At 38.6% G+C, this 20,014-nt stretch overlaps 1 protein-coding gene across 1 annotated transcript; it reads left to right on the top strand.

Annotated features, from left to right (window-relative positions):
* Nucleotides 1-84: 84 nt before the first annotated feature.
* LOC135482278 (small ribosomal subunit protein bS6m-like) lies at nt 85-5,386 on the top strand. The gene is made up of 3 exons (XM_064762184.1): nt 85-220; nt 1,964-2,103; nt 2,873-5,386. Exons 1-3 carry the CDS (start codon nt 176-178, stop codon nt 3,129-3,131), a joined length of 444 nt encoding a protein of 147 aa, XP_064618254.1. The 5' UTR covers nt 85-175; the 3' UTR covers nt 3,132-5,386.
* The last annotated feature ends 14,628 nt before the right edge of the window (nt 5,387-20,014 follow it).

Raw genomic sequence — 20,014 nt, 5'->3', positions numbered from 1 at the left:
GGTCATTGTCACGCTAAGCCTTATAACACTACGTAAAAACAGGGAAAACCGAAATCATAGAGAGCTGTTATCATTTGGCATAAACCAATGACGTTGAGAACATGTGTTGAAAGCGTGAATTTAAGAAAGAAGTTAAATGACATTCTGATTATCAAAATCTTCTGGTGTGAATACAATGCCATCTTACGAACTGGCGTTGATTGTTAAGGCTTTAAGCCGGGTAAGTGCAGCGTAGCAGCAAAAGTATACAGGTACCAAAGTGTACCAGTGCCATACATGAGTAGTAGATAGTTGCCTACATGGAATCATTCCAATTTTTGGTGTTCTAAAAACATCATAATCTATCTAAACGCTATGGAAGGCATGGCGATCCTCATCCTCAAATGTAAATTGAACAGAGAGTTGTGATGGTGTACTCAAAGATCTCTGGGTTTACAAAGCACACAACCATGTGAAGGCTGTCAAAATTCATTTTATCACAGAAATACATGCAGGTAAAGAATTTAAACTGCTAGCTAGAAGGGTGCTAAAAGACAGACTTGACAGCAAGGGCTTACTTTCACAAAACTTCATGAAATTCTCATAACTTCCTCATGGTGCCATAAAGCTACTTGATTTATGAATCAAGTCATGAAAAATTGATGTATGAAGTGTTGTGGAAGTCCTGCCAGGATAATATGTGAAATACTCAGATATGAATTGAGTAAATAAGTGACTGATCTATGGTGTAGGGTTATCTGCGGTATATCAGTTACAGTCTTTGCCTTTGTCATGCCTGTTAAATAAGTCTGTAGGGCTAAGCTGACTTTTCCATGGGCCACATCCAAGTGCCTTAGTGTTAATAAATTGGGAGCCCTGCTGGGTCTGAAACATTGCCATTCATGAAGTGGGTTAGAGATCACATTTCTCCAACCAATCAGTGAGCTCTCTTTGAGGCACATGGGGAAAGTCAGTTAGTTGGCAAAAGTCTATGGTTCACTACTGGCTGTCTGGTTTCCTACGCCCACAAAACTGACTTCCATCATGTGTATGAAATATTCTTGACTATGGATTTAAACACTAATCAGTCAATCAATCAATCAATTCATTTACCACTTCTACGTGGAACAGAAGGACAAGTTAACAAGGTTAAAAATAGGAAGAAAATTAGCACACAAAGACATAAGTTAAAGTGGTGTGGCCCGGATTTTATATTGATCTTTGATCAGTAGAATAGTACTAGTAGTAAGATGGGTTGGAAGTTGGGGGTCATGTGACCACCCTTTTGTGTCGAAAACAAAATGGCCACCTAGTGTTAAAGCATTAGGGAAAAATTCACTTTTTGCAACTTCGCTATTGACCAGGAAGGTCAATAGCGGTAAAAAATAGCATCACAGAAGCTCTGTAGAAATACTCAGACTATCTGGAAAGCTGAAAATTATACAAGTCCAACGAATACAAGATCGCTGACAGCGATTCAATAATAGGCATTTTCCTATACAATACCGTTGGGAGGACCATTTTCTTCACCCATGCTGCTTGTTACTATGGAGATCACGTGGTCTCTAGCTTCCGATCTGTCTTACAGAATATATAAAGACGGCTAATACTTGCAACCCAAAAATAAAAGTGCTTTGCCAAATCAGCCAAATTAATTGTTGGCAACAAAGGTGTCATTTTAAGGGCTTTATTTACCTCTGATACATGTAGTGCATTTTTTCATTCTAAACTTGAGTTGAAATACAGTAGTTCAGAAGCTGATTGTGGCGAAAATGTCAAAATGTGTTTTTATCCAACTAATATTCATGCTACATGTAAGACAGATCTATTCTGTTCGTTTTATGGAACAAGGGTAAATACAACACACTTTTGGTCTTAAGCTTGGTAAACAGATCGAACTGTAAGGCATCTTAAAAATGAACTTGGTAAACAAGGGTAGACATTGACATAATCATTGTGTGCTGTATCGATTTTATTATTGTAGCCTGAACTCGGCATTGTGTTAAAAAGAACTTGTGAAAATATTATGCAGAAAGGAGGTATAGTTCGAAATCTTGAGAACCTTGGCCACAGGACATTGCCTTTTAAAATGTCTAAACATGGACAGAGGCATATTACAGGAAAGTGAGTACTATCTTTTCATTTGTTTGAAATAATAATTTTTATATGGTTTAAATATGTAATGTGTTAATTGTTCAGATGAAATTTCCTTCATCTTGTCCATATTAAATTACCCTATTGTCTGTGAATATTTTGTTAGATAAAGTCATGTTGCTAACTTGTTTTGAATGCTTACATTTCTCATGAATTGCACCATTTTCTGCTGTTTTGGTATTCTCATGGACGCGCCATCAAAGTTTTGATTTCTTAGGTAAAATTTTGCTGCTTGACTTTTAATGTATTAGCATGATATATTTCAAACAGTTTGCTCTGATATTGAAAAGAAGTGTGAAATAAATATCTACATTATTAATAAAAAAATAACTTAATGTAGCAAGCCTTTTAATTTGAATTCATGAAAAATGGGTGTTATCAAAGTGTCTATGAATCAGAACTTTTTCATTAGTTGAGAAAGCCATTAACGTTTTATTCTGATCTACTGACCAATTATTCCCAAGGGTGGTGCACAGCTCACCCAACACGTAAAATTGGGGAGTCTCATTTTTTACCTCAACGAACAGTTTATTTAGGTAAAAGTATGCATATTAACATCTAGTTCAGCAGGGTGAATTGTATAATATAGGGTATGAGTTTGATCAATCTTGTCAAATTTTAAGATTAGTTGTGGTATAAAAAGTCTCACCACATATTCACATCATTTAGAGACAAACAACTGGTAAGGAGATATGTATCATGAGTTATAAATTGGTTTTCTTTGTTTTGAATTTTCCAGCTATTTCATTGTGAACTTTGACAGCTCTCCAAGTTTACCTGCTGAACTGTCTGACTTTCTACATAGGGATGTAGACATTGTCCGTCCAACAGTTGTTCTGAAAGACGATGGGTTTATTCCTCCGTGTAAACTGACGGAACAAGAGTGTAACTTTGGAGAGCAGGAAAATCCAGACCATGAAAAACGTCTCTGGAGAGGGCGGATTGTCAGGAAGTTAAAACTAAGACATTATGACAAAAAGAAGGAAAACCGAATGTAGTGATAATAATTATGTTTCAATCACCTTGTGTTTGTAGATATCTTAGAATTTCAAAATACACTTTGTCAAATATCATGAACTTTTATCCGTTTTATCTTACAACAATTTGCTGTTTGTAAAGGATGCTTTCTGGATTTGTGATTTTTGTATAGGATGGAGTTTGTCATGAAATATCTTTGTGATTGTAACTGTATCCAAAGTAAACCACTGTCAATCAATTGAAGATTGTAATTGGCTGAAAACATGTGCCATCTGTCCTCAGATTTCATTCACAGTGCTAATTTTTAGGCTACTTTTACACCAGATATGTCTCCAGAGTCAAATATGTAGTCAGAGGGATTTGGAAATGTCAAAGGTCTATTTGGTCCTCACTGTTCATGTGTTGAGTAATGCTAAATTATGATATGACGATTCCACAAATCCATTCTCATGTTCGGCACCTCATCACAAGTTCATAGTTTTTTTGTTGAAATTTAGATACATTTATGTCTTATTATAACAATTATGAGGTAATCTGATGATAACATTTATGAATTGTACTACGGAGCTTTACAAAGCAGTGTACATCGATGTACTCCTTTGTTGTTTTCTGTAATATGTCAATGATTATGTGGTTGTGCTGGAAATGCAAAGAAGTAGTTCACAAGCACTGTAGCCAAACACTGGAAAATGATAGAGTCTTGGAGCTGGCTTGTCGGGGTGGGAAATGTTGAGCCATCACATCCATTTCAAGGACACAGGAATAACCAAGGAGTAAGCAGGAATCCTCCTTGTGGCTCACTTTCTGAGGTACTTTTGTGGATGCTCTTTGTCCCTTAAAGGAGAAGAAAACTTTAAATAAAAATGACACTATAGGTTGAAAAGAGCACATTTTATTCTATCTGGTGTTGCCTGCTGCATAATTTTACGATTTTTCATTCCCATACACGTAAAGCCTGAAAACGGCAAAGCTGACATAAATCGCTGAGTCCATCACGTCCTCCATCTTTAACATTTTGTAATTTATGCTGGGGATGTGTTGCCTCTCAGCCAATGAGAGTCGTTAAAACTGTCGGCTTGTTCGTGCGAACTCAAAACCTACGTCTAACATTCCGGTTTCCCAATTGTCGAGCGGAAAACTAGCTGTACTGTTCGCTAGCTTCTGGGAAGAAGAGTTCTACCGGAAATGTACGAACTGCACTTCGGCGGTTTCCGATGGCAATTTTCCTTCTAACACAGAAGACTTCAGGACTAGTTCTTGGGCAAAATGTAGGCTCCCACTACTTTGTTTATAATTTATCAACTCAAGGTACATAGAATTTTTTTCATGGCATGCACCTGCGAGGAAATGCATACTCTTTTCAATTGTATTTGATTGATATTTACATTTTCTTCTCCTTTAAGCCCCATCTGGACCTATCCAACATTAGTCAACTTTTGTTGACTCAACAAGAGTCAACTTAAAGTTGAGACGTGTTGAGTAGTCTGGACGGGTTCCTCAACTTTGTCAACAACACTCAACACTATCCAACACGGTTGAATCGGCAATGTGCATGTATATTTTTTTGTCAACAAGCTGAGTGAAGTTGAGTGAAAGTAGCCAATTAGGGGCGTGTAGAAATAACGAGACCAGCCGATAAACCCACAACACGATTGCTGCTCGCCATAGTGTATCATGCTTTGGATAGAAAATATGGAGACTTCCCTCAAACTTATCGAAAAAAAAAAAAAAAAAAATACACAGCTGTTGGACACGTCAACAGTGTTGGACAAAGTTGACCAATCTGATTTGTAGTGGACACTCAACTTACCTCAATAGCATTCAACTTGCTGTTGACTCTTGTTGAGTCAACAAAAGTTGAATGATGGATAATCTGGAGGAGCTTTAACCCTGGCCAATGTCTCGCAGCCCCCTGCCCTCCAGATGTAGTGGAGTGAAAATTCTCTCTGCCCTGTAGGATATGGCTGAAACACTTCCCATGTGGTGTTGGGCATCCACTACCATTCATTCATTCAATTAGTTCAGTAAGAAAACAAAAAGTTTTTTGGCTTCCATGCAGCCTGCAATGATGGGTTTCAGCTTCTGCTTCAATACAGAGCAGTTTGCCATATGACAGTGTTTGTAACAGTCATTCAGCAACACCGCAATATTGGTATTAAGATACACAGTCCGTTTGGGGACGTCATCGTCTAATTACCCTCAGGTTAAGTTTATTTATTTATTTGATTGGTGTTTTACGCCGTACTCAAGAATATTTCACTTATACAACGGCGGCCAGCATAAGGGTGGGAGGAAACCGGGCATAGCCCGGGGGAAACCCACAACCATCCCATGTACGGCCGGAGAAGTGTTAAATGAATGGGCTTAAAAGAATATACAACAAATATAACAGGAGTACCAGGATATATAAGACCTGAACGGCCGCAGCCATTTTTTTTTTTTTTTTTTTTGTGACGTGCTTGGTGACACAATAAATCAGTTTTTATTCTGGAATTCTTATGAGGCCATGGGATGCGCCAGGTTAAAGCAACCGAAAACTTGATGTCGCATCACTAGTACACACGCACGTAGTAAAAAGGAAAACCAGGGTTGGGGTGACGTGAACGGAAACAGCAGCGTTCCAGGGTTATGGAGATAACTCGTGCCTTATTGATCAAATTTGAGAACATGACGGTGCTTTCGATTTTTGCAATGTCTGCGATTTTGCTTACCGTGAACAGCGATACAACATTACAAAGACAAAAAGTTACACTTCATTCGGAATGCTCTATCGATGCATGTATACATTTGGTCTGGTGTTGTCTTTTGGATTTGAAATATCATTTGAACACTCGTGAAGAGTATTAATCGCAAATACAAATTTCTAGCTTTCCTAGATTTCCATTTACAAGCTATTGAAACTTTTTTTTTGAGAACGTCTCAAAAATTGCATAGACAAAGTACAAAAGCAGAGCCGGAATTAACAGCCCAAAATTCACTGCGATGCATGAAAAGTTCCATAAAACGTGCAAAACTTTTTATGATGTCATATATCCGACTAATGGAGAGCGTCTGCAACTTTCTAGAAAACCGGCGAAAAACGCTATCCGGAAAGTTCAGTATTAAGAGCTATAACAGTAGCTTGGAAGAGTAAGGAGTACGACCACATGTATGACTTCTCTTCATAATATGTAATTATTTGTATGTACTAACTAGTTATTATATAAGTTGTATTCTTGAAGTTATCTTTTTGCTAATTACTACAGTATCGGCCTGTTTGCAGTATGATATTTTCTACAACTTGTGTCAACAATACAACAAATCTGTTCTTTAGTACGGCTCAAAACACCAATCAAATAAATAAGTAAGTTGAAGAATTTCAAGTTACAGGTTTATCAGGACAACTCGTCAATAGTGTTCAAGTAGGCTCGTTTTTGGAACTGTTGGCCCTGAAGGATAAACACCAATGGATGCATATAATTTCAACGACGGTTTACTCTGGACACTACGGTTCCCTCTACTCCTAAACCCGACCACCATCGTATAAGAAAAGTTTGAGGATGGCGTAAACAGCAAATGAGCAAACATGGGCCTTTGCATTTACACTCTAGCTGGCAAAACTGGATACTGATAGAACTTAATAAAATGTGAGCTAACTGTTCATTCATCCAGCTTAAAGTCACACACGGTAATCTCAAGGTTGTATTTATGTATTCTTGGGGGTTTTACGTCATGCATAACAACTTTTCATTCATATGACGAGCAGGAGTAATCGCAGGCGTGTGTACATAACTGTCTGTCACCAAAGAAGCTGGACATGATACCCCACCCAGTCACATTATACTGACATTTGGTCAAACCCGTTTCCTTGCTCTAACCTCTCAGTCCTGAGCGCCAAGCGAGGCAGCAACAAGTACCATTTTTGAAATCTTTGATATGACCCGACCTGCGGGTTTGATCCCAGGTTTTCCGACTTCGAGTCTGACCGCTCTAGGCCATGGGGCATGGCGAAGAATATTTTTCTGTCTGCGATGTCTGTCTAGCGCACGGCACACAATTGCCTCCCCTTAATCGCATGTTTGCTGAATGCTGGTAGATGTACGTTTAAGCTTCTAATACTCGTATGCTTACATTTTTGTAATTATTTGTTATTCGAATGCACCTCTTGGGTTGTCATTGTTGAAAACACTGCGTCCTTGTGATATAGGACAAGGCAGTGCTTAAACCGGTTCGCCTGTTATATACTTGTATTTACTATTGGTAACTGCATATGATATACAGTAGCATCAGCACCATTGGTAGAGGTGTGTCAGCCTTTAGTAACTCTGACATTATTTATATATTCAGAAATTGTTCTCAGTATTTGGGCAGAGAACGTCCCGACAAATATCATGATCTTGTTACCGCTCCACGTGTCCTCTGTTTTACCCAAAAGCAAGAGGTCACCTCGAGAGAAAATCCGACCCAAAACTGTACCGGTAGCCGTTAACTGCTCAACTGCAGTCCGACCTAGAATGGCAGTATACCATTATCTTTCATCCTGTGTTACCTATGTCCGTATAAAATCAGTGACGCATCACTAATTGTCAGCTACATGTCCGTACCACTGCAAAATCAATGGTGGTTCGCCTTTTTCCATACAACAAGCGCGTGCGGTTCATCATGTGTCACGGATGTCCGTACAAAGCGAGGGTAGCTCTTAATGTGTCACCAATGTCAGTACAAAAGCGATGGCAGTTCATAATGTGTCACTGATGTCTGTACAAAGCGATGGTAGTTCATAATGTGTCACCGATGTCCGTACAAAGCGATGGTGGCTCACTGTGTCTCACTTCCATCCGTGCCTGTGGTCACCTATGTTTGCACAAAAGCTATATTTCATCACGAGTGACGTATTTCCGTACAAAAGCGATGGCGGTTCATCGTTTGTCAGATTGGCCTATCTCCATTGGCAAACGCCATGAGCCATTCATCATGTCCCGCTTACTATATGTCAGTGAAATATACTTTATTCATTTCATTAGTTTACACTGTACTCAAGAATATTTTACTTACACGACGGCGGTTAGAATGGAAGGAAACCGGGCAGCTACCCTTATACGCCAGGAGAGGAAGCCAGCTACTCACAGTACCAATGTGTTGAGAGGCACCTGAGTTATTGTGCTGTGATAGCAAGCTAACGAATGCATAAACCCTTAAAAAGTGATAGGCTACTGGCCTTTTCATCACCTGTCACTTATTTTAGTAGCATAAACGATGGCGGGTTCGTCACGTCTCTTGCCACGCTATGTAGGCAATATATAAACATACATACATACACACACACACATATATATATATATATATATATATATATATATATATATATATATATATATATATATATATATATATATATATATATATATATATCATATCATATATATATATCGCTGATGATGTCGCGTTAAAACATAATCATTCCCCATCTCTCAATTATCTTCTTAGAAACGCGATACATGGCGTCTTAATTATGTCCTTAGAAAAGCAATGACGGTTTCATCATGCACATTTAACCTGGCATTGAGTAGGTAGAGCATCTGCTTCGGGGGACCGTACATCCAGGGTCAATCCTGGGTCGGGTCACACCTAAGACCTTAAAAGAGGAAGTTGTAACTTCCTCACTTGGCGTTCAGCATGAAGCGGATAGTGCAACGACTGGTTTACTTGTATCAGTATAATGGCTCGGGCGGGGTGCATTACTTGCCTTCGGTAAGTCGTCCCAGTGAAGCAGCACTATATGAAACAGCGGTGGAAATTCGCCCTGCAACAAAGGAGGCACGTAACATGCACTCTAAGGACTCCTTCGTCACATATGAGTGAAAAATTGTTCAGTACGACGTTGAACCCCAAGCACTCACTCACTCACCTGTCAGTGGTTTCTTTAGATATGCCCAAGATGTCTACAAAAGTTTTCTTACATTTTATATTTTTTACAGACGTATTTTTGTACAGACGTATTAAACTGTACATAAAAGTGACAGTGTGTCAGTTTTATTTGTACAAAGGCAATAGTGTTCTCACATCAATAGGTTTCCTTATGTTTCAGCTTCTAATTGGTAATCTACATTTTGAATTTTTTGGATTATATGCCCCTATGATAGCATCAGAGGAAAACGGGATGCCCAAGACAAACCACCGACCTTTGGCAAGAAATATTGTTGGAAAGTAGACTGCGCTAATGTCCACGATCGTTGTCGATCGATGATTGTCACCACGGCCACACAGCGGGGGAATCTAGAAAATCCCTGTCGAAGACTGGTCGGTAAGTGGGAAGGTCTCTTAGCAAGCTGCGGATGGTCGTGGGTTTCCCCCGGGCTCTGTCCGGTTTCCACCCACCATAATGCTGGCCGCCGTCGTATAAGTGAAATATTCTTGAGTACGGCGTAAAACACCAATCAAAAAAAAAAAAAAAAAATCGAAGACTGGCGTCGACCTCGTGTGTTCAGTCGATGAAATGCTAACTGCTCTACTCCTTGTACATTATATTTTACATTTATATTAAATTATGTTAGATTTTATTTGCTTATTTGATTGGTATAAATGTTGTTTTTTTTTTTTGGTATAAGTGATGCACCTTGATATGTACCTGGCGAGTCGTAGCCGAGTTAATACTAGTAGAATTCGATTAATGGTCTTCAGGTATGAAGCTCATTAGACGCCTGGGCAACCTGAAGAACCCAGTTAACTTTCCAAAAGCTATTTCTTAGAGTGACAGTAGCGAACAGTGGCAGTAAAAGGGATATAGATGATCCTTATGACGTATGAAGAATTTTTGTCTTATACGATGGTGGGAACAGATGTATGTGACTATCCTTCACTCTGCCCGGATTACTCCCGCCACAATGTTCCATGGCCTTCGTCGTGTAAGCGAAATATTCTTGAGTATGGCCAAATACTCAAATCAAATAAATAAATAAATACTCTGAGTCTTCATGCTGATGCAAGTTTTTTCTGACACCGTGGAATTTATTATAAGCCTGTATGTGGAACCGTCTCGGACTAGAAATCTTCAATGCATGGTTCCATGAAAAGGTTCACGTTGCATTTAATACATTGATTTGCCTGGCATATTAGTATTTCAATTTAGCTGGCCTAAATTTAAGTGTTAACTTAATCCAGCATGGTGGCTTCTTAAAATACAAAGATTAATCTAGATCCAAAGACATCACGGTCACTCTGCTGTAAATTTGTAGGCTAGTGGACAGTCACGCCCGATGCCTCCCACAATGTCATAGTATAGGTAAACCACGCCTATTAATTCAGTTCTCTTGCAACAGATTTGTAGTTTAAGTATATACACTGGACTTGATACGCCCTCTGGATGTATGCGACTTATCCCAGTAAAAATACATGGTCGGATTAGGGACGAATGTCGACTCAGCAGTGAATATAAAGGCTTTAAACTTCACCTTCACGTCTTGTTTTCGCACACAGGAAGGACAAATAACAGCTAGTTCGGCCTCAATTTCAAGGCTAAAATCGAAGCTGTATGAATTTATGCATTGGAGTGTTACACTATTCGTCCATGATAAAAGGAATAATAATGAGAAAAATAACCTTTTGTATACTTTATATTTGCAAATAATTATATCGCATGTGCTTTGTGTTTACTATAATTAGGTATATAGCAGCTGAGAGTGAGAATGCATATAGCACATATAAGTTAGCACATCGGTTATATTTCATTTTAACATTACAAAGAATTAATAACGGAGAAGTCTGTACAGTGTGTCCAGAGAAATATACATGGAACACATCCTTGGCCGAGTAGTTAAGCGTGCTAGCGCAGCACAATGAATCAGAAGCCTCTCACCAATGCGGTCACTGTGAGTCCATGCTTTTTTCCTCTCCTGTCTTACATGGGAAGGTCTTCCAGCAACGAGCAGATGATCTTGGGTTTTCCTCGAGCTCAGCCTGGTATCCTGTAATCATAAGAGAAATAAAATGCGCGACCTCGGTAACCACTTGAACATGAGATTCGGGTTCAGTCCTAGCACTGGACCAGGACTTCTTAGATTTCCGCGCTGTCACTGTTTGTGGAGACCTTTGTGAAAATAAGCTGGCGACGAAGCTCGTCTGGTGAGCTTATGCAGTCTCACGTTTGTTGGAAGCCACACATTTCATTAATAATAATTTCCCCTATGGAACTGATCATCATCAAATAAGTAAAAAATTAACAAATATTTAGGTATTAATACTATGCAGATGCAGTGTATTGTGATTATGTGATTTACATGCAGTTCCAAAAAGCCAAACAGCCCTATAGACATACCATAGAAGTTTAATTTAAAATTCTGAAAATGTTTAAAATAGTTTGACCTTGCATATTAATGTATTTTATGCCTAGTATACTTTTTCTTGTAGCTTATTCTCACTTCAAATCAGCCTCTGAATATACGACGTTAAGAATGTCTTTTTAGATCGAGGCTAAGTCAGTGCTCCGTCAATCAGAATCTGAAAGCAAGGCTTTACATTCATGTTTCATCCGCAGATTAGGTGAAATCAAATTTTTCTCCCCAAACGAACTCTTCAAAACCAATAGTACGGTAGAACATAGTACGGTGCGGTAGAACAGTACGGTACTTTTTTTCTAAATTAACGGACCGCGATATATACGGGTAAATAGTGAAGGGCATTACAAGGTCACACCATACACCAGGCTCCACATTCACCAAATTCCATTTAACTTGTATTACAATATTAACCATAATTCAATGCTACACCACGTGCGCAATGACTACGTGTCTCGGGCTAGGTGTCACGTCTCCGGCCAGAATTCAATGCATCAGTGAACATGTTGTACGCTTTTCTCTCTCTCAAAAAAAGATAAAATGTATGTAACATATACACACCACACTTCAAGCCTTATATTTTTCACATTGTGTTCTTTGTGAGTACATGTGGGTGGAATCTTAAAAAGAAGCCGTTAGTTTATTGGCCTTTCCCACAAATTGCACGTGTTTAGTGTACAGCTATATCAGGGCGAGCAAATCGCGTTGGCGACCACACGACTACGAGTAAGACAAATTAGAACATAATTACACTATAATAACGAATCCGATACTGGTATTAAAAAGCAGGCGAACATCTATATATATGGCGTGTCCGGTTGTGAAGTAAAATATGATGTTCGATGTATAGGTCTAGAGTACAATATTAAAACGGATATTAAAACTGCGTCGTATATATATATATATATATATATATATATATATATATATATATATATATATATATGTGTGTGTGTGTGTGTGTGTGTGTGTGTGTGTGCGTGTGTGTGTGTGTGTGTTTTACGTCACTATATCGCTTACTTCTTAAAAGTTCCAGGATGATACAGTAAATTTATCCGTCTTGGGCAAACTTTTGCAGTACAAAGTTTCATGTTGAAAGAAATATTGGGTACAACGCACAAGAAAACAAGACGACAGCTAAACAAAACGCGTGATATAAACTTATCTGTCTCGTCCGATAACTATCAGTGTTTTGGCGTGCAGGACATACCCGATGTCATTTATTTGGTAGAAGGACAGGTGTATTGTTCGCCTGAAAAAGGTAACATCATCGTCTTTATACATAAATACACAGACCATGCCATAAGTAATGAAGACATACCCACACATGGCATAAAGTTCTCAACGACTGGAAAGCGTGATTTCAGTCCCACGCTATATAGATACGAATCTGTCTGTCTATTACCTGTGTGGTGTTTTCTTTTGAATCACAAAATTTTATACCATTATGAAGTCATTTTGTTTTGAAATTACAGAGCGCGATTTTATTCAAAGCGAAATGCACATAAAAAGGTGTTCATTTACAACTGACCTTTCTGCCAAACATGCAACAGATTCCCATATCGATATTTAAGACGATTTAGAACATTAGATAAGTCATATTGAAAAGATAGATTTGACAGCTAAGCCCAGACAGAATACAATTAAGTAATATAGAAACGAAACCCTTGACACAAAGGGTATAGAGCTATACATTACCCAGTAGTCCCCTAGCCTAACTTCTGCTCTAATTTCGGGTCGATAAATTCGAATGGAATATCGTGGAGGGAGTGTACCCAATGCTATGCCTCATACATCTGTATGTAAAATTAACTTTCACTTTGATTTAATCTAGAGTTTATACCCTAAAATTCTACAGTAATGAAAACTTGAATACTTTACATACTCTTGCATATCGAACCTTACTCACACACCCCACTGCTATCAGATATTTTATCATGTATACTACCAATTAGGTACATGTAATAATAAATTTTCTGCTAATAAACATAGTTTAGTTTAGATTTTTTTCATAGATTTACTAGTCAGCTGTGGAACACACTGATGGATACATTCACAAGGGCAAAAATCGCACAGATTTCTCGTGGTACTTATGAATCGGTAGACTTTGTAATTGTGATTTATCAAAAAGCGCATCGTCAACCAGATAAAGATGAATAAAATAGTAGCCAAAGCATGCCTTACTTTCTATATGAAGCTTTGTTTTCTGCCTTTAAAGAATGGTTGAAAGTTGCATGGCATGTTTTGGACATATTTCCACGAGAGTCAATTTTGTGATGGCTTAGTACATGGGCGTAGGTATATAGGAAAGGCGGGCCAGTTTACGATGAGCACACGTGTTTGCGGGTGGACAACCTGACATGTAACGTATTCCAGCGCCTTCATTGTCAACAAATTGAAATAAATCACACAGCTTGTAACTGAAACCGTTTCAGTAAGTCTTCGCCATGTCAGTTTTCTCTTTTATAGGTTCTGACTCTTAACTTGGACCAGACATTCTCCCATCGTTCAATGAAGCTAAACGCGGTTTGCCACGGGCGCAATGTATTTGTTTCTCTTTTGTGTGTCCATACAGGCTATAAACAAGCCCTTCTGTTTAAATCGCATCAAGTTACTGAAAACTACGGAAAGGTGAAAGAAATAGCAAGGGCAGAAGACTGATTTATGAAGGTAAATCTGGAAAGGGATGATTTCCCTTCAAACTGTGATGACCATGAGCTGTTGTTCGGTGATAAGGTGCGAGACAGACGCCCCTTGTGATATTCATCTGTTCATATCAGCGGGACAATATGTCCATACAGAGGCCATATGGAGTATGATAACGTGACTCTCTTGTGCATTCTTTGTGCAAAAATAATGGCGTGAAATCGGACTTTCATAAACCCCCCATTTTTCACGAAAATAACGTTTCACCATTAAGGCACTTTATCGGTGTAGAAAGTATACAGTACAAATAAAGATAAATTCTATAAGTGTGACTTGAAATTGACGTGTTCTAGCCTGACACTTGAAATTAACTCTCTGTATTGTTGAGTCTATGCAATGGTATTAAGTTTGATTATTTTATGTTATACTTAATCAAGCAATACCGAAGATTTCTGGCAAAAAATCGATCAGTACAAATCCATTGGAATCAATCTCTACCATTATTTTGGAATAACCAAAATATTTACCTTTCACCAAGTATCAGCCTCGTCAGTGCACGTGTTGCCGTCCAAAACGGTAATAAAGTATAAAACGGGTCGCATATAAACTTTTTCAAATTTAAGACTCGTTTTAACACTGTAAATAGTACAAGTAGCGTCTGCTATTTACTGATATGTAATGACAGGAAATTTGATTTTATCAACGAATGTTGATTTTCTTTTGCCAAAAATCTCACGTATAGCTTCTTTAAAAGCTGTGAATCTTCGTGCAGATATATGTCTTGTCAACGGTTGAATATCTGCTCTATGTTGCTCTACGCGATGTATACCCTCGCGATTACTATGTACGATATGCGTACGTTCTAAAGCATATATCAAAAGTTTTAATACCATGTGAACCTACACCTCTACTTCTGTTTAACGAGAGTAATAGAGATGATAATTCATCTTCCCTTTGCGGCTAAAGGTTCAACTTTTTATTTTAAAACATTTTATATTTTAGTTCCCGGTCATGGACCAATGAATAAGATGCTTGTCTTTTAATTGCTAGAAAACATGAGGTTTTGGATCATCATGATATCATTGGTACACGTTGTTTTTTTTAGAGAGTAGTGGCTTTGATGGCTGCCAGCCATGTCTCGTAGCTTGCATGAAGACTTCTCATGAAGCCTTGCATGAAGTGCGATGGCGGTCACTAAGAATATACGTTTGTTGCCTTTGGTGAAGCTCTTTTGTTAAGTGGACCAGTTTTAAGTACGACATTAATCCCCTCTCCCTAATGCTGGCTTCCTCTCCGGTTTACACCATAATGCTGGCCACCGTCGTGTAAATGAACATTTTTTTTAACACTGTTTTATTAAAAAAAAAATTAAAGGATCGACAAACAGGCAGATATACTCTTGAGTACGGCGTAAAACTTCAATGTCAAAGCGAACAGATACACATTTTGAGTACAGGGTATATATTGGAGCTCTCGTTGAATAAAATATTTTGATTAATGAATTTATTTGTTTAATATTTTGCACCGCACCCAATCAGTTTTGTTAGTTTTTGAATTGTGATGAAGCCGTCTCCAGACTGGGTTTTGTCAACTTCAAAATAGGAAGAAAGCTGATAATGGGTTTAGTCAGTTACGAACGGTGGTGAAACCCTTTCTAGGCTATATTTTGTCATCTATTGAGCTGTGATGAAACCCTTTCCAGACTGGGTTTTGTCGGATATGAACTGTGACGGTTTTGTTAGGTTTGTAATGTTAAGTTTGTGGTGACTCCAAAACCCGTTCCAGGCCAGATTTTGTGATATTTAGTCTGTTAAAATCAGTTTTTAAGGTTGTGTTTTGTCAGATTAAAACGAGTTCCTGGTTTGGATTGGTTGGATTTAATTTCGTCGGGTTTTTTAGTTTTTATCTTACAAGTGATGAATGTGGTGATGAAAGGATTTGACCTCAATTTAAACTCTGATGGAACCCATTTGTAAGCCAGAGTTGTGTGGAATATAAACTGTGTACAGTTTTTAGGCTGTTCTAATTTTCATTTTATGTGTGTTCAAGATTTGATTGATATACTTGTACATTTCATTCTTCATGATTTAGATCGAGCTCAAGGATATTTCTCTTATATCAGTGGATAAAACTGGTGACAAACCAAACCTGAAAAAAACCTTTCAACACATAAATTCATGCATTTCTGATCCAGCCGTAGACTGATTTGAACACGCCGCATTATTAGACATTCTTAACGAGACAGGTTGCGGTCAGATTTGAACATGTCAGGCGGAGTACCTTTATTGGACCTGGTACAAGTTTGGACCGTCATTCACGCCATTGCCCTTACCAACTGTCTATATCCACTGAAGGCTAACGGTTTATGTCTTGATCAGGCCAAAGATGTTCATACATTTAACTACTGTGTACGAAACAACCCCCATGAGAAAAATCAATCAATAATGCCCTCATTGTGACTTCTCTCTGTTTCAGTTATATTTCATGTCACATACCAGCCAAGAAAAGGGCAATTCGGGTCACCCGAGTAAAAACCGTATTTTGTATCATGGTGTTTTTTCAGCGAACCTTGCAGGCTTCCAACACAGTGGCTCCACTAAATCAAGCCGGCTCGGACGTCAACGATTCAGTTGTAGCCTCAAATCACGTAACGCTTGGCTGGTTGAATGTACCATTTTCCAAATGAAATATTACGGAGAAAACACTCCAACGCTAGGAGCACATCGGCTTAACCTTGTAAGCATGGCGTGAACAAGGTTACTAAACCGATGTATAGAAAACCAATAAATTACAGGTTTTGTGAGCTTTTGTGTCTTTCGTGAGCTTTACCTTGTAATCTTAACCACTTTGAGTGAGTAGCATATGGGACAGGCGACACGCAGAACATGAAAGAAAAAGGAAGACTGAAAATGCCTTTGAAATTATTTTCTTTGTGTGCTCCATTTATTAGAATAGTGCTTGATGATTTTGTTTCTGGAGTGTAAAATATTTAGTTTTACACCCAGGGTGGTGAAGATATGCTGTGAAAGGCAAAAGTGTAATCCATGAACAGACATTTTGCCATGGTCATTACATTAAAACTTTCGCTTATATTTATATATTTATATATTTATATTTAAAAAAGAACTCCTAGGACAAAAAATACGCAATGAATTATGGTCATAATTGTACCCCTTTGCACTGTGACCCCTAAAGTTTGGCCTCGACATTTTATCCTCATCATTGTACCTGTTGGCACTGTGACCCCTAAAAATAGGCCTCGGTATTTTATCATCTTAATTGTTTCAATATGGCACAACAAGTTATATGCTTGACGTTTTATCCTCATAATTGTGTGTCTTGGCACGGTGACCCCAAAACTTATATCCTCGACGTCTTATCTTCATAACTGTGTCTCTGCGCACCGTTTTTGGCAAGGTTATAACCACAACGTTTTCTTGCAGCAACGTGTCTCTTGGCACTCTTGGCACTTGACTCCAAAAGACTCCAAAAGATTCTTGACGCTGTATCCTCATAATCTTGTGTCAGGGCAACATGGCCCCAAACGTTACATCCTCGAGGTTTTATCATCTTCATTGAGTATCTTTGTATCTTTCTCAGACGTTATATCTTCGACGTTTTTATCCTCTTGGCACTATGATTTCAAAAGTTATATCGATGTTTACGATCATAATTGTGTTTTTTTTTTCTCCAAAAGTTATATCCACGAAGTTTTGTCAACCTAATTGTGCCCTTTGGCAGTGTAGCCACAAAAGTTATATTCTTGATGTTTTGAGGAGTTGGTGGAGGTAGGGACAGTGTGCTGTTTTTGTATTGCTTTAGACAATGTATGCCATTTTGTAACCAGCTACATCATTGTAATTCAACTAGATATGGTCTTAACAAGGAAAAATCAGATGACGAACACTCATAATATCATTACATGTATGTTTTACAAGGATTATTTATGGTTTTCTTGACCTCTGTGTTTCTGGTCTAATTGTTATTCCTTCTATATACATATTTGTTATGACACGTACAGATTTGAAGTGCCATTAGCCTTTTCAAAATACATGAGCTCTTTCTCTCTCAGTATTTCTTTGCTGTTTAAATAAATCTGTGTCTATAGCAGGTTATACTTTTGTCAGTCTTCTAGGAGATAGTTACTGGAATGGGCTTCGTACTACACAGAGTGACGCGTATAGGTCAATTAAAAGTCGGTTGGGGTATTCACCGGTTAACCTTTCATAGAGGCTGCTGCCATCTACGGACCAGTATGTATCCCATACGCTGTGCTTAATGACCCCGTTCCCCCAATGGACTAAAAGCCATGCTATATCAACTTACCTGGGGTTGTCAACCATATCACGGTGTAGCAGCTAAATTCACTTTCATTACAATAACCTCAAAAATCAATTCATGAGTAATCTCGGGACTAGGTTACAGAGTCCCGTGAAAATAAAAAAAAATAACAACAGAAATCCATAGCAACAAGGCCATCTGCTTTGGTTATGATTCTGATTTGTCTTGACGTCAACTCTCTGAGTTATCTTTTCACTTCACTCGACGGTTTGTTCATCAATTCGCTTTATTTCTAGGATAATTTTGAACTGATAATAACTTGGTGTAGCATTACTCGTTCAGATAAAACCATTCAGAGGAGGAAACGAGATAAAATTCCGCCATTATGCTGCCATACGGCCTGTCAGTGTGCACTCAGTGTATGTCGGAGAGAACCATTTGTGGGACGTAAGTGAACTTGGTCTATGTGAGCAGTTTATATTGGCGTGATCTACAATGGGCCGACGAATCCAACTGATAGTTTACAGATTTCCACCGTATTTGGGCAGATGCACTATTTAATGATCGTGTATTTTGGCGGACATTTCATGCTTTCCTAGGTTTTAAAGTTTATTATTTGTACAATCCCGCTGACTATTACGCTGTTCAATTAACCGTGCATGCGGTCGCTGTCAAAAGAATTTATGGTGCAATCGCATGCAAGAGTTCAGAGTCAAGGGTTTAAATGAAAGTAAACCCCGGTGTGGAAGCGGTCTGACAGCAAATGATGGCGTCACTTGAGAGGGAGGAATTCCACTCGATTTCCTTGATTGCCCCTTAGCAACAGGCCAGGTGAGTGGCCAACAGTGTATCCTTTCTCCGCGGTCACTTCAAGCTCAGCCCGTCCCGGCATAACACGCGGGCTTTATGGCTGTGCTCAGGTTTCACCCGAACATTCCACACAGAGAAGAGAGAAAGGCTCATCTCGGAGGAGAATTTATCAAAGTGACACGGCCTTTAATGACATCTCAATTCCCTTGTTTCCGAACTTATTTCGGGCAGACATTTGGTTGGCCCCATATACATGCGGCCTGTTGTCGACAACGCCCTGATGGGACATGGTACCCACACCTATATTTACCACGGTGGATATAATGGAAATGAGAAAATTGAGAAATAATAACATCTGCTCCTGTAATTAAAGTGAACACGAGAAACGCTGCACACAGCTTGTACTCTTCAAGCTATAAAAAAATCCCTTGTCAAAAGTTCTAAGCGGTTCTTGTTGATTTACAGTGCGGTCTGAACATTGTTATTTAGCGTCATCTTCCCTCGGATCACAGGCACTCGCTACCTGATTCCATTGGTTAATTGAGACTAGTCTCTTACACAACATACGCCATCTGATATTCATGTGCAGGTACCACTCATGCTGTTCTGTCTCAAACTTAACCTTCTTTTCGTTAACAACATAGCGCCCAGAGTTTATAAGATTAAACGATAAGTCCTTTGTGTATGGTCATTCACCGGGATTTGCTCTTACACCTTAGATTGGTGGTTGACAATTATTCAATGGATTAAATAAAATAGTGACAAAGATACATACTTTTCTTTCAATTATTAAAAATAAACTTTATTGTCAAACAAAACACAGTTTATTTAGACAAAGCACACAAACTTACCCA

Source organism: Liolophura sinensis, chromosome 1 (genome assembly GCF_032854445.1).
Source record: "Liolophura sinensis isolate JHLJ2023 chromosome 1, CUHK_Ljap_v2, whole genome shotgun sequence".
Lineage (NCBI taxonomy): Eukaryota > Metazoa > Mollusca > Polyplacophora > Chitonida > Chitonidae > Liolophura > Liolophura sinensis.
This window is presented reverse-complemented; position numbering and strand designations above follow the sequence as displayed.

Excerpts from the sequence above, each read along its gene's own strand:
- LOC135482278 (XM_064762184.1), top strand. The coding sequence starts at position 176 with ATGCCATCTTACGAACTGGCGTTGATTGTTAAGGCTTTAAGCCGG. Across the intron at positions 221-1,963 it reads TTGTTAAGGCTTTAAGCCGG|CCTGAACTCGGCATTGTGTT; the intron begins GTAAGTGCAGCG and ends TTATTATTGTAG. Across the intron at positions 2,104-2,872 it reads CAGAGGCATATTACAGGAAA|CTATTTCATTGTGAACTTTG; the intron begins GTGAGTACTATC and ends TGAATTTTCCAG.